The 15,002-nt window shown below is 49.1% G+C and overlaps 1 protein-coding gene across 8 annotated transcripts in view; it reads left to right on the forward strand.

The window, feature by feature from the left end:
* Positions 1-15,002, forward strand: part of STAB1 (stabilin 1) — a 231,239-nt gene that overhangs the window by 61,973 nt on the left and 154,264 nt on the right. For all 8 annotated transcript variants that reach the window (XM_025209654.1, XM_025209653.1, XM_025209656.1 and 5 more), the window contains one exon: positions 2,140-2,251. In XM_025209654.1, coding sequence (XP_025065439.1) covers positions 2,140-2,251 — 112 coding nt within the window. The remainder of the gene's footprint in view (positions 1-2,139; positions 2,252-15,002) is intronic.

The following is a 15,002-nucleotide window of genomic DNA, read 5'->3' on the forward strand; positions in this document are numbered from 1 at the left end:
AGCCTTGGCGGCCTGCCCCTTCTGCCCGGGGGTGCCGGACGAGGACATTTTCCACGCGTTCCTCGACTGCCCCCGGCTGCAGCCGCTCTTTGCCACCCTGGGCGCGCTGCTTCGGGCGCTGGGCCGGGACTTCTCTGAGGACGTCTACGTCCACTCCTTCCCCTACCGGGCAGCGGAGAAAGCCGCGGTCAGCCTGGCCAACTTCCTGCTGGGCCAGGCCAAGATGGCCACCCTGAAGAGCCGGTGAAACTGGCTCGACGGGGACCGGCCGCGGCGGATGGTGTCCACCTTCGAGGAACGCTGGGCCCTCGAGGGGGCGCTCTGCCGAGTCGGGGCGGGGCGCCTGCTCCTCGCTCTGTAACACCCCCGGTTGCTCAAGCTGCGGCGATGCGTCCAGCGGGCCGAGGCCTTGGACTTTGCTTCACGTGGGTCGAGCCCTGAGGCCCCCCATGGGTGTCCCCGCTGGCAGAAATGTAAATATGTAAATAGTCCTTTGGCTCGCTATGGTTTTTTTAATCTAGAGTGTACGGGCAGGCCTTGCAGGCCGTGAGCCCAGGACCATGTCCGTGAGGCCCAGGTGTTCGGGCCAACCTGTACATACTCTTTACTGGCCCCGATTTGTCACCCTCCCTGGAATAAATGCCTCTTAAAAGTCAAAAGTCTTTTTTTCTTTCTTTCTTTCTTTCCAAGTGAGAGACATCATTTGCAGTTAGGAAAAGTAAGGAGACCACCTATGCTTTATATAACAGTTTTTGTGTACTGCAACTTTAAAAGCAAGATATCTCCTTATCTTGCTGTGGAATAATTTGGGGAAAAAATTGAAGACTGTAGGTCTTATAGATGGGAAGAGGGGCACTTCTCTGTATCTTCAAAATAAAAAAGTATATGTATAATATCTTATACTGAGACGTATGCCTCTTCTAAAATGTTTACCAACTTAATGCGGCCCAAAATTTGCCCTTTAGCTTCCTCTAAGTATAATTCATCTGTGATTTATACTTATTAAGGCATAAAAGCATAATGCTATATAAAGAAGCATAAGATATATTGTATCTGCAAGGAAAGTTACAGTTGCTTTGGAAACTATACAATTTTTAGCCTCTTTGCTTTCAAATTTCAGATACAATGTTTGGGCATGGACAGGTGTAACAGAGGCTAAGTACAGACTAGTAAAAAAGTCCAAGTCTGAATCAATTCAATTTTGGCAGGTTTCTCTAAAATGCATAGATTGATATGATATGCAAATGAACTGACATTCACTTTTCAAACACAAAAGGCAGCAAGACCCCTACAGTGTCCCGTACCAGAAGCGGAGGGGCACTGGAGCGCACCTCCCAGCCTGCTGGCCACTGCAGAGAGCTGGGAACCCTGCAATTCCCCCAGCCACACCCCCACCTCAGCCTTTGGGCCAGCGGAGAAGTGGTGGTGGGGGAGGGAACCCATCCCTCCAGCTGGGCACCGGATCCCCACTTGGGAGAAGCCTGGTGCAATGTGGGGATGTGAATCCTGAACCTGTGGCTTTCCTCTGCCTGCCCAAAGCTGGGAGTGGGCCTGGAGTCCCACAGCCATACCCCTTCCTCTGTCTCCAGGCCAGTCGGAGGTGGGGGAGGGGGAGGGGAACCTGGCACTAGAGCTTGGCTCCACCTCCCCAGAGCTCCAAGTCAGGAGCAAGGCTGGAGTCCCTCAGCCACCAGTCTCCAGCCCAGCTAAGGGGGTGGCGGCAGGGGGAGCCCACAATGGGGTTTGGCTTTGTCATCCCAGAGTCTGGAGCCAGGAGTAAGGCTGGAGTCCCCCAGCCATGCCCCCCTCCTCAGTCTCTGACCCAGCTGAGGGGGGCAAGAGAAGCCCACACTGGGGCCTGGCTCTACCCCCTAGAGCCAGGAGCATGGCTGAAGTCCCCCAGCTATGCCCCCTCCTCAGTCTCAGACTGTATAATTATCAATTTAATACAGATTTTAATCTACTGGATATGCAGAAAAACAATTGTTGTGGCACAGGTGGGCTGTGTAGTCTTCATAGGGTGCTGGGGGACCTCAGGAAGAAAAAGGTTGAAAACCCATCTTACAAGACATTAACATCTCTATCATGTAGTTCCCCTGAGCCTTGCTGACTTCAATTTTCCTTTTGTTTTCCTTTCAGTGCAGTGATGGGACTCAAGGAAATGGCAATTGTCATTGCTTTGAGGGTTTCAAAGGAATAGCCTGCCACATATGTTCAAACCCAAACAAGCATGGGGAGAACTGCGATGAAGGTCAGTAATTCTGCAAGAAAGCAGCTCTAATTAAATGACATGCCGGAAAGGAAACAGATCAATGAGCAAAGTGTAGGTTTAGTGTCATTGATATGAACTCACTTTATAATCATTTGGGTTATTTCAAGGTGGCACTAACAGATGCTGACTAATATGCAGAAGATGGGGGTAGGCTCAACTGAAAAATCCAGATCCTCAGTAAAGTTTGGATTGAGGATTTTATTATCCATCTCTGACAGTAGGGAATTATTGAATAAATCTTTTCCATTTCTAATTGCTATGGGGGAACAAAGTCCAGTGACCAAAGGAAGTCAGAACTTCTGGCGGTGGTATGTAGCTTATAATTACAAACAGTCTCTGTGCCTGGCAGGCTGCCAACATAACACACATCTTCAAAAAGGGCTGTAGAGGTGATCCTTGGAAATATAGACCAGTAAGTATGATTTATCCTTGGCAAATTGGTAGAATTTTTAATAAAGAATAAACTCACCAGCCATGTGGATAAATATGATATTCTGAGGCAGGGCCTATGAAAGAAATGCAAGGGCTTGGTACATCCTGGGAGGGCAGAGTTGTCCCATCTCCTATTTTTGGAATAAGAAATAGAGAGTGATATTTTATTCTAACACAGAAGTTTCTCTATTTATTATACATTTCTGGGTCCTCTTTAGCTTCTCCAGAAAACAAGCTCTATATCCACTTCTCAGTAGCCACACACCCTTGAAGGAGATGGCCTCCAGAATATCCAGAAGGGTAGACAGCCTGTGGGCCATGTATGTTGTATACAAAGCTGCCTCCAGCCTAGAGAGCACAACCTATAGTGGGTGTATTTGGGTATCCACTGACTCATCACCCACCCCTGGCTCCAGCTATAGAGAAATGTCCATGATATCTTCCACTGAACTATGAAACCTGTAAATGTATACAAGTCATTGGCATAAAAAGAATGGAAAAGCATAGAAAAGATTCAGAGAAAGAAGCAGGTAAAAACTTAGCTAATTGCACTATTCCAGTCAATGGTGAAACATCAGCCACAGCTCATTTAGATATGAGTGAAAGTAAAGTAAAAGAACAGAAGCCATTTGAATCGGAATGAGAAACAGGTGACAGTAGTTATCCTAATGTAGATAAAATGCATCTTAAGGATGAGAATGAACAATGAACTACCTCATGCTTCCTTTGTGCTTCAGAGACTTTACCAAGAAGAGTGTCACGGAAATAGCTGAAATGATTCACAACACCATATGTGAACATAAATTAACTTTCCAACTCTGATGTGGATGAGCATATGATAGCATTGCCAATATGGCAGAAAAATACTCTGGTAGTGCTTCTTAAAAGAATCCTCAGGCACATTTTTCCTCATGTGTATCAGATACATTAATCTTGACTGGTACTAATTCATGAATTAGCAATTGATAATATTATATTCTTTGATATATTCTCTTCAGTATAATATTTTCAATACAAGTCCAAAGTGGTGGGAAATTTTCAGTAAAAATATCCAGATTCACTCTATTCTGTGCCTATTACTTGATGGGCTGCCCTTACGGTTAGACATAATCTAGGAGTAGCTATGCTTATTTCCTATGCTTTCTGGACTTCGCTGGTTGCCACTTGGGGCTGCCTAGGAATTTTTTCCCCTCCGGTTGCTACACGTGTTGTGGGAAGGGTGGGGGTTCACCTTCCTCAGAAGCATTGGGTGTTGGCTGCAGCCAAGGCAGGGAATTTTGACTGAGGTGTGCCAATGCTCCTGCTGAGACAAACTATCTCTGCTCACAGTTTGTCTGATTGCCATATTTGCAGTCAGGAATGAATTTAGTCAAATTGGCGAAAAGTTTTGTAGAATTTTGCCATCCTTTGTAGAGGATGTGGCCCTTTTCCTTGGATCTCAGTCTCTAGCATATTTTAGCTAGATTTCATCCTGCTCCAGGCACGAAAGAGTGCTGGGGTTAAATAACCCCAGCCAGATGCCTATCCAATCTCTTCTTGAACACCTCCAAGGTAAGGGAAAGCACCACCTCCCTTGGAAGCCCATTCCATATTTTGGCAACCCTCTCCATAAAGAATTTCTTCCTTCTGTCCAATCTAAATCTGTTCTCCTTCAGTTTGTGGCCATTATTTCTGGTAACCCAGAGGGGTGCCCTGGTAAACAGAGTGCCCCCTATTCCCTGCTGGCCCCCCAGTGAGTTTGTAGGCAACCACAAGACCATCTCTCAGCCTTCTCTTGCAGAGGCTGAAGAGATTCAGGTCCCTCAGTCTGTCTTTATAGGGTCTTACCTGCAGGTCCTCAATCATATGAGTAGATTCATAGATTCATAGATGTAGGGTTGGAAGGGACCTTGTAGATCTTCTAGTCAGACCACCTGCCGAGGGCAGGAGAGAAAACTGGGCTCAAATGACTCCAGCCAGGTAAACGTCGAGCCTTCTCTTAAAGACCCCCAGGGTAGGAGCCATCACCACTTCCTTTGGAAGTTGGTTCCAGATCCTAGCCGCCCTGACTGTGAAGTAGTGCCTTCTAATGTCTAGTCTAAGCCTACTCTCTAGCAACTTATGGCCATTATTCCTTGTTACTCCGGGAGGCGCTCGAGGGAACAAGGTCTCTCTCAATCCGCGCTGGTCCCCCCTAGTAAGTTTATAGACAGCCATCAGGTCCCCCCCTCAGCCTTCTCTTGTGAAGGCTGAACAGGTTAAGGTCCCATAGCCTCTCCTCATAGGGTCTGCCCTGCTGTCCCTGGATCATGTGAGTGGCCCTCCTTCGGACCCTCTTAACGCTGTCCACATCCCCCCTGAAGTGCAGCGCCCAGAACTGGATGCAGTACTCCAGCTGTGGCCTGACCAGTGTCACATAGAGGGGGAGGATCACCTCCTTGGCCCTGCTTGTAATGCATCTGTGGATGCAGGACAAGGTATGGTTAGCCTTACTGACTGTGTTGTCACATTGGTGGCCCATCTTCATCTTGGAGTCAATAGTGACTCCAAGATCTCTTTCTGCCACCGTGCTTTCGAGAAGGGAGTTCCCCAGCCTATAGGTATGCTGCTGGTTCCTACTGCCCAAGTGCAGCACCCTGCACTTGTCAGTATTGAATCCCATCCTATTTTCATTTGCCTACCCCTGTAACCTGTCCAGGTCCTGCTGTAATCTGTCCTTCCCTTCTAGCATGCCCACCTCACCCCAAATATTGGTTCGTCGGCAGATTTAAACAGGCTGCTCTTCACCCCGTCATCCAAGTCGCTAATAAAGAAATTGAACAACGCGGGCCCAAGGACCAAGCCCCGGGGGACCCCACTGCCCACTTCCCTCCAGGTCGAAAATGACCCATCCACCACCACTCTCTGAGTACAACCTCTCAGCCAATTAGAAATCCATCTGACTGTGTAGGCATCAATGCTGCAGTCACCTAGCTTTTTAATGAGAATGGGGTGGGAGACAGTGTGATAAAAACATATAAATATATGTTCTGCAATATATGTTGTACTTTCTGTTCAGAGGAGTAGCCCTCCTCAACCCTCTCAAGGTTATCCACATCCCTCTTGAAGTATGGCACCCAAAACTGGACTCAGTTCTCCATCTGCGGCCTCACCAATGCCGCAAAGAGGGGAATTATCACTTCTCTAGAACCTGTTTGTGATGCACCTGCTGATGCAAGAAAGAGTGCAGTTGGCCTTGCTTATTGTCTCGTCACACTGGCAGCTAATGTTCATTTTTGTGTCAACCAGGACTCCGAGATCTCTTTTCAGTGTTGTGGTGCTCAGAATGGTAACCCCCAGTCTATAGGTGTGTTGGAGATTCTTTCTTCCCAGGTGCAACACCTTGCATTTATCCCTGTTAAATTGCATCCTATTCTGATCCACCCACTTCCCCAGTCTGTCCAAATCTGCCTGAATTCACTCCCTGCCCTCCAGTGTGTTAACTGTACCCCATGGTTTAGTGTCGTCTGTGAATTTGGACAAGGTGCTTTCAACACCTTCATCCAAATCAGTGATGAAGATATTAAACAGCACTGGTCCAAGGACAGAGCCTTGGGGGACACCACTGCCCACATCCCTCCAGGGGGAAAAGAACCCATCCACCACCACTCTCTGGGTGCGTCCTGTGAGACAGTTTCTCACCCACCTTACTTTGAATACTGAGCCAGCTTTTCACCCACCTTACTGTGAAAAAATCCATATCACAGCTACTCAGTTTGCTCATAAGAATTGGGTGCAACACTGTGTCAAAAGCCTTTTTTTTAAAGTCCAGGTAAATAATATCTATTTCCATGCCTGCATCTAAGCACTTTGTGACCTGGTCATAAAAAACAGACCAGGTTAGTCAGGCAGGATCTGCCTGCTATAAACCCATGCTGATTGCCCCTTACCATAGTGTGACTCGCTGGCCCCCTGCAAATATGATCCTTTATAATTTTTTCTAAGGTTTTGCTGAGAATAGAGGTGAGGCTAATTGTCCCACAATTACCCAGGTCCTCCTTCCTTCCGTCTTGAAAATAGGGACCATGTTGGCCCTTTTCCAGTCCTCTGGGGCCTGTCCCAAGTCACACGAGTGCTCGAACAGTTGCACCAGTGGTTTTGCTATGACATCAGCCAATTCCTTTAGTACTCTTGGGTGAAGATCAGCCCTTCCAAGTGCCCCTTCACTAGGTCAGTGCTAACTGTTGGTGGAATGCTATTACTCACACTCCAGACTAAAGACTAATTGGGAAGTGTATTTGTATCTGTGTCCAGGAAAGCAGAAGCAAAGAAATTATTTAAGAGCTCTGCTTTTTCCATCCTATCAGTTACGAGTTGCCCTAGTCCATTCTGTAGTGGCCCTATGTTACCCTGTGCCTTCTTCCTGCTCCCTACGTACTTAAAGAAGGACTTTTTGTTATCCTTAACCCTTGTTGCTAACTTGAGTTCTGTAACTGTGTTGGCCTTTCTCACTGCTTCCCTGCAAGTGCGAGCCAAGCAGGTATTTCATAGATTTCATAGACATCAGGGCTGGAAGGGACCTCGGAAGATCATCGAGTCCAGCCCCCCGCCCAAAGGGCAGGAAGTCAGCTGGGGTCATAGGATCCCAGCAAGATAAGCATCCAGTTTCATCTTGAAGGTGTTCAATGAAGGCGCTTGAACCACCTCCGGTGGCAGGCTGTTCCAGACCTTGGGGGCTCGGACAGTAAAGAAATTCTTCCTTATGTCCAGCCTGAAACGATCTTGAAGTAGTTTGTGACCATTCGACCTCGTCATCCCTTGGGGCGCTCTGGTGAACAAACGTTCCCCCAGATGCTGGTGGTCACCCCTGATAAACTTGTAGGTGGCCATCAGATCACCCCTAAGCCTGCGCTTTTTCAGGCTAAAGAGCCCCACGGCTCTCAGCCTGTCATCGTAGGGTCTGCTTCCCTGACCTCTGATCATGCGCGTGGCTCTTCTCTGGACTCTCTCAAGCTTCTCCACATCCTTTTTGAATTGTGGAGCCCAAAACTGGACACAGTACTCCAGCTGCGGCCTCACTAAGGCCGAGTACAGGGGGAGAATGACGTCCCGGGATTTGCTTGAGAGACGTCCCGGGATTTGCTTGAGACGTCCCGGGATTTGCTTGAGATCATCGAGTCTGACCCCCTGCATAGGCAGGGATGTGATTACCCCTCAGTCCCACCCTAACTAATCTCCTGAGCTCACTGAAGTTGGCCTTCCGGAAGTCTAGCACTACTGCCCTACTAGTTGTCTTTCCCAACTTACGCTGGATAGTGAATCCTATCAACTGGTGGTCATTATCCCCTAGGTTACCTTGTACCTGTAGATTCCCCACCAAGTCCTCCCCTGTGACCAGCACCAAGTCAAGAAAGGCATCTCCCCGAGTGGGACTGCATACCTCCTGTGTTAGGTGCAGGTCCTGTATGCAGGTTAAGAACCTATGTGAATGGGCAAACTTGGCCGACTGCTCCTCCCAGCAGATGTCTGGGTAATTTAGGTCACCCATGATAACTAGGTGTTTTGAGTGTACTGCCCTTGAGAGCTGTTCCAAGAATTCTAGGTCTAACTCTTTCTCCTGGTGTGGGGGTCTGTAGTAGACCCCCACTATCAAGTCCCTTTCACCCCTACCCCCTTGTAATCTGACCCATAGAACTTCGATCTGCCCTTCTTCTCTCCCCATCTTTATTACGGACGATATATAAAGTTCCCTAACAACAACCACCCCCTTTTTTCCCCAATCTATCCTGCCTGTATAGCCTGTAGCCATCAATGCCCACTGCCCAGTCATGAGTAGGATCCCACCAGGTTTCTGTTATACCAACCAGGTCGAGATCTTTGTCTGCAAACAGGAGTGAGTTCCTCCTGCTTGTTTCCCATACTTTTAGCATTAGTGTAGAGACACCTTTGCCCCACGATAGGTGCTCTTAGTATTCCCCTATCCTGATTCTTAGTGGGCTGCTTAGTACTTACCTGATCAATTCCAGCGTGTGGTTTGTGGCTTGTCCTCTCCAATCTCATCCTGAACTCAGCGTCCCCATCCCCTGACAAAGCTAGTTTAAAGCTCTATGTAGGAGGTCTGCCAACCTATAAGAGAACAGACTCTTACCTTTTGGAGAGAGATGTAGGCTGTCCCATCCCAGCAAGGTCTTATCCTGGAAGTATGGACCGTGGTCTAGAAAGCCGAACCCTGCACAGTGACACCAGCTCCAAAGCCATGAGTTGACCTCAATGCAGTTGCCGTGGTGCTGGCTATGTCTGCTGACTGGGGGGACCGATGAGAAGACTACTTGTGCCCCTGAGCCTCTAAGCCTGTCTCCAGAGCTGTGTAGTCAGCCATGACCCATCCCAGACTACTCCAGGCTGCATCATTCATTCCAACATGGATGAGGACCATGGGGTAGTAGTCCGTGTGCCTGATTAGGTCTGGAAACCTCGCTGTGACGTCTCAAATCCTAGCTCTGGGTAGGCAGCATACCTCCCGTACTGTAGGATCCAGGCGGCAGGTGGTTCCCTCCGTTTCTCTCAGGAGGGAGTCTCCCACCACAATGACTTGACGTCCTCTCCTCTGGCTGCCCAGTTGCTTCTCAGCCTGTCTGGTGGTAGCTGTGGATGTTGCCTCCATTACTATACTCTCTCCCAGTGAAGCTAGGGCATCATACCTGTTTCACAGCTGCACTGGGGGAGTTGCTCCAGTAGTGCAATGTCTAGCTCTGTGATGTCTAGATCTGGAGGTGACTATCTTCCATCCTTCTGCATTGACCGCCTCCTGTGATGCCTTCCCTCCAGGTGTGTGGCCCTGCAGAGATTGGAAGTACCCGTCAATCTCTTCCTCAACTGCCCTGATCCACCGCAGCCTGCTGACCTCTGCCTGGAGTTCCCTCACCTGCCCCTCCAGGGCCTCAAGTTGGGCACATATAGGACAGGTGAGGGGACTCCTGGTTTACCCAGGCCCCAGAGCCCCTGCCAGGCAGCTGCCACAGACAGGGCGTTGCCAACCCCTCCAAAGGCCCCGTCTGGGTGCTAGCCCCACAGGAGTTCTGAGCCAGAGGCGACACCAAGGCTTGGTCCCTGGCTGCACTCCATGTCACCACCCCCCATTGCTGGCCCCCCTCCTCATACACTTACCTGAAGTCTCTGTCCGTAGTTCTCCTCCGTGGCAGGGGCTCCCGACGTGTGGAGTCTTAGGCCCCAACCCTGCACTCCCACTGTGAGAACTCCCTCACCAACTCTGGTGTGCTCCTGAAGAGCACGCCTGTTTGCTTGGCCTGTTCACGTGGCTCAAGAGCGGGGCTCCCGGCCAGCGCCGCTAAATAAGGATGGGAGGGGGGGAAAAAAACCCTTCCCGATTCCCGATTCCCTACAGCTGGGCCAACTCCTGCTTGCCCTTCCCCCCCGCTTCCCTGCTTACCTTATTCCTGGCTGTGGCTCCTCTTCTCTCTCGTTGGTCCCACTGTTCCGCTCAGTGGGATCGGGGGAGCCGAGGGCTTACATGCACTTTCATACACATGCGCTTACTTCAGCATCTGGGCCCAACCACTAGTGATGGGTTAGGGTGTTATGTCTTGTGGTTGTGCCAGGATTGTCTGTGTAATTTTACTAATATGTTAGACCAGGGGTTTTCAACCTTTTTTAATAAGTATACCCCCTGTGGCTGGATGCAGAGTGGGGGACAGGGGTGGAGGTGGCACACAGTTGGATATGGAGCAGTGGCATGGCGTGGTGGATGGTGGGGTGGTGGACTGCCACTACATGCAAGATTCCCCCTCCCATGTCCCACCAGCTGGGCAGTGCCTGTGCAGCCCACAGAGGGGTGCCACTTCCCTTGCCTTGCCCTGGCCGGCCCTGCTCCTGGGAGGCAGTGACATGAGGTAGCGTGTGGCAGCACTCTGTCCCTGCCTGCCTGCGCATACCCCCTAGGGTTAGAGCTAGACAGTGGATTTGGATAGGATGGTTTGGATAAGGATAATCCTGCCTCTGACTGGGGGTTGGATTAGGTGATCTCTATCATCCTTCCATCCCCACTTTTCTATGATTCTATGATCCCTCTGCCAAAAACTGAAAAGGCATGTAAATAGCATTGAATGAGCTCTGTGAATTTAATCTAAGTGCCAAAACCAGAAGCAATATTGTTAAAATAGTAAAATACATGTCAAAATTGTATAGGGTTGTACTCACTTTAATTTGCCTGAAAATTCCCATCAATTAATGCAATCTGGTACTCTAGCACAGAGATGGTACACTGGATGCTGAAAAAGACATTGAGTGTCTTCTCACTGCATGGCACAATTACAAGAGAAATGGAACAAAAAGAATTTTGAACGTGTACATGTTGCCATAAACCTTGACATTAATGTTCTAGTGTCAAAGCACCTCTATAAAAACAGATGCAACGATTAAGAAAGCCTGAAGTTTTCAAGAAGCAACCTGGGGACAGAATTTCTTTCCCATTATGGACTCTTCCATAGGCAACCTTAAAAAGCAATTTGCTACACACGCATGTATCTGTCAAAAATTTGAATTTTTATGGACTTTCCCTGGTGATGATGATGGTGATGGTGATGATGATGTCAGTGCTGGTGATATGAAAGATGAATGAATATTCCTTAAATGCATTTATAAATGTGTTGGTCCTAAAATAATGTTACCCAGTAGCATAACAAAGGGAGCAAGTGGGGCACCAGTGCTGGGTGCTGACTTAGAAGGGCATCAGAATTGCAATACCCTTTGGGTGTCTATGTCACGGCAAAAAAAAGATACTGGGCTGCAACTATAGCAGCAGCAACATCCATGGTAGGTGAACTATGGAGCAGCAGCAGCAGCCCAGGGATTTTGAATCCCTGGGGAAAATAAGGGCCTTGTTGCACATTGCACTTTGAGCTGCTCAAGTGTTGATCCGGGTTAGTGCTAGCTCGAGTTCACAGCAGTCACACCTTAAGGCTATAAACCTCTGACTGTCCCCCACCTGCACAGCTGTGACTTGCCACTAAAGGGCTGGTGAGCAGAGGCCAGACTAGGAGCTATATCAGTAAGTTGCCACTGGTGAGCTAGTGAGCCAGGACAGCCTTCTATCTCTGCTCTAAATGGTGGGGGTGGGGGGTGAGAGATGGATTGGATGCGGGGTGAGGAGACAGGAGCATGAAGCTGGGAGGCAAAAAATTAATGGGATGGGAGTGGGTAATGAAATGGGAGGTGGAAAGAAAATGGGGATGGGGGATGGTTACTGAAATTCAGGAAGTCAGCCACTGAAGAATAAAATAAAAATAAGGGAAAAAATAAGTTAAAGAGAAATAAAGAGGAAATAAATTAAAGAAGGTCTCTGTGGCAGGATGGTACCAAACGGCTGCTGTGATGCCCCCTAATGGCTGCCTCAATCCTGATTGGCTGCTGCTTCTACCTCCCAGGGTCTCACCCTGCTTTTTTGCCTGACACATCTTGATGTTAAAAGTAATGAGGAGGAGACTGCCCTCGGCGACTGGTGAGGCTAGGGTATCCTCTCTCCCTCTCTTTCTCATTTCTTTAGGTCCTACTTGTTTTAATGGCTAAATTTGTGGCCTCCTTCCACCCCTACAGCCACGCTCATGCCTAACGGATTTGACTTGATCCACATTTCAGTCTTTGTGCAGGGGCTTCAGCTCTCTTGGTTTTAGCACCCCGTTTTCTCTGGCCACAAGCCTCCATCTGGCCCACTGATTTGGGCCTAGCTCTCTCAGCCCCAGCCCTTGCTGTGTCTCTGATTTCTGGGCCCCTTGGCCTTGTCTTGTACCTAGTCTCAGCCCCCCTGGTGTCCCAGCCCCAGGGTGAGGCTGCTTTCAATTCAGCTTGGCCTCCCTTCTTCCCTTGCTCCCCTGATATCTCTGACCAATGGCAAAGCTGCTCTCAGTTCTACCTTCTTCTAAAGTGTTTGGGCTTCCATCTCCACACAGTCCACCAGGTCCTGGATCCTGAAAGGGCTGTATAATAGGTGCCCCGGCACCCCTGTGGCCTCCCTGTCAGTCATGCCCAGTTCTCCAGCCTCAAGTTTAAATTACAACAGAAAAACAAGCCATGGCTTCCCAACTAAAAATCTACGCAGCTGTGGGTCATTACCTCACTACAAGCCATAAGCTCCCCTTAGTTCTCTCATTGAAGCTCCAGGAAGGATCTCAGGTGCCTGCCAGTCTGTCTACTGCAGGCATTTCACCCAGGAGCTCCTTTCACTGCAGCATGCAGAGCCAGAATGCCAACTACTGAAAACCCACTTCTGGGTCTCCATGGGTCCTGCCACCTCCCACTCTGTCTGCTGGCTCTTCTCAGCACCTCAAGCACCTGTGTTAGAATCATGGAATCATAGAAAATTAGGGTTGGAAGGGACCTCAGGAGGTCATCTAGTCCAACCCACTGCTCAAAGCAGGACCATACCCAATTAGATCATTCCAGCCAGGGCTTTGTCAAGCCAGGCCTTCAAAACCTCCAAGGATGGAGATTCCACCACCTCTCTAGGTAACCTGTTCCAGTGCTTCACCACCCTCCTAGTGAGAGAGTTTTCCCTAATATCCAACCTAAACTTCCCTTGTTACAACTTGAGACCATTGCTTCTTGTTCTGTCATCTGCCAACACTGAAAACAGTATAGCTCAGGGAAGGGCAAAATATGGCCTGTGGGCTGGATTCAGGCCACCAGGCCATTCTATCCAGCTTGAGGGGCCCCTCCATAAAACTTATTAGTGGCCTGCAGCTGTCCCTCTGAAAGCCAGTAGGAGACACAGGCTTTCAGAGGTTGTGCGGCATTGGATGGAGTGAGCTCTGTTCTCCACCTCCGCACTCCAGCTGGGAGCTCCATGTGGAGGCACCAAGTGCAGTGGTGTACGACTGGAAATCTGGTGAGTAGGGCATGGGGATGTGTGTGGGTGGGTATGGGGTTTGTGGGTGGGCTTGGAGATGTGTGTGGGTGTCTGCGGGTTTGTGGGTGGATGTTGGCCCCATTACTGACCCCGCTGGAATGGTGGAAGCCCCACATGGAGGTGTTGGCTACAAAAGACCAACTCACAGGATCATCAAAAAATTCTAGTTTATTAGATGGATGCAAAAGTCAGATCATAAACCTTGTGGCTGATCCCCTCAAACACACACATTCACACACACACACACACACACACACTCACAGTAGCTAGCTATGAACTCTAAGCACCGATGTCAAGAAATACCTATCCCCAAGTGCTGGAGTCTGCCTTCGATGGCCAGTTGAGGCTTCTTTCAGTGCAATGTTGCTTCAGAAGGGGGTCACCAGCTGGTCCTTCTGGCTGGGCAGGCAGGGTGCTGGTCAGGTCAAAGAGGGTGCCATCGGGGGTCATTCTTCTCTGCCTTTTATTCCCCTCTGGCAGACTTTGGTGACTCCCCAATTTTTGGCCTTACCCAATCCAAGGGTCATTGACCTCATGGGACATCCCCCTTGGTGGTTGCTGGATGGCAGCTGCCAGCCCCAGGGGTCATGTCCACAGGTATGTGCAGTCTTGGGAGTCCATTGATGAAGTTTGATTAATTCACTGCTGTGCTTAGTTCAAACCGGGGCTTCTGTACCTTTAACAGTGAAGTTTCAGGGAGTTCCTGGCTCTGTATTGATCTTTTCCTCTCCTTTCTAAGCACCGATGTCAAGAAATACCTATCCCCAAGTGCTGGAGTCTGCCTTCGATGGCCAGTTGAGGCTTCTTTCAGTGCAATGTTGCTTCAGAAGGGGGTCACCAGCTGGTCCTTCTGGCTGGGCAGTCAGGGTGCTGGTCAGGTCAAAGAGGGCACAATTGGGGGTCATTCTTCACTGCCTTTTATCCCCCTCTGGCAGACTTTAGTGACTGCCCAATTCTTGGGCTTACCCAATCCAGAGGTCATTGATTTCGTGGGACGTCCCCCTTGGTGGCTGCTGGATGGTAACTGTCAGCCCTAGGGGTCACGGCCATGAGTATGTGCAGTCTTGGGAGTCCATTGATGAAGTTTGATTAATTCACTGCTGTGCTTAGTTCAAACCGGGGCTTCTGTACCTTTAACAGTGAAGTTTCAGGGAGTTCCTGGCTCTGTATTGATCTTTTCCTCTCCTTAATCTGTGGTTTTGTAGGTGTTAATTGCCACTCATTAGTTTGTTATCCTGTCTCGCTACTGTGTTATGCAATCAATTAAGATTCATTCAGGGACCTGCTCCATACAGAGAAGATGAAGTTTGATTCCCACCCTTGCTAACATTGTTACATGGTACAACTTACTTTTAAACTTAAAGTACATTTGGTACAAAGTTAAAAAGCATAGAATATAAAACATAAAAAGGTGAAATG

The sequence above is a fragment of the Alligator sinensis genome, unplaced genomic scaffold, assembly GCF_000455745.1.
Source record: "Alligator sinensis unplaced genomic scaffold, ASM45574v1 scaffold487_1, whole genome shotgun sequence".
Taxonomy (NCBI): domain Eukaryota; kingdom Metazoa; phylum Chordata; order Crocodylia; family Alligatoridae; genus Alligator; species Alligator sinensis.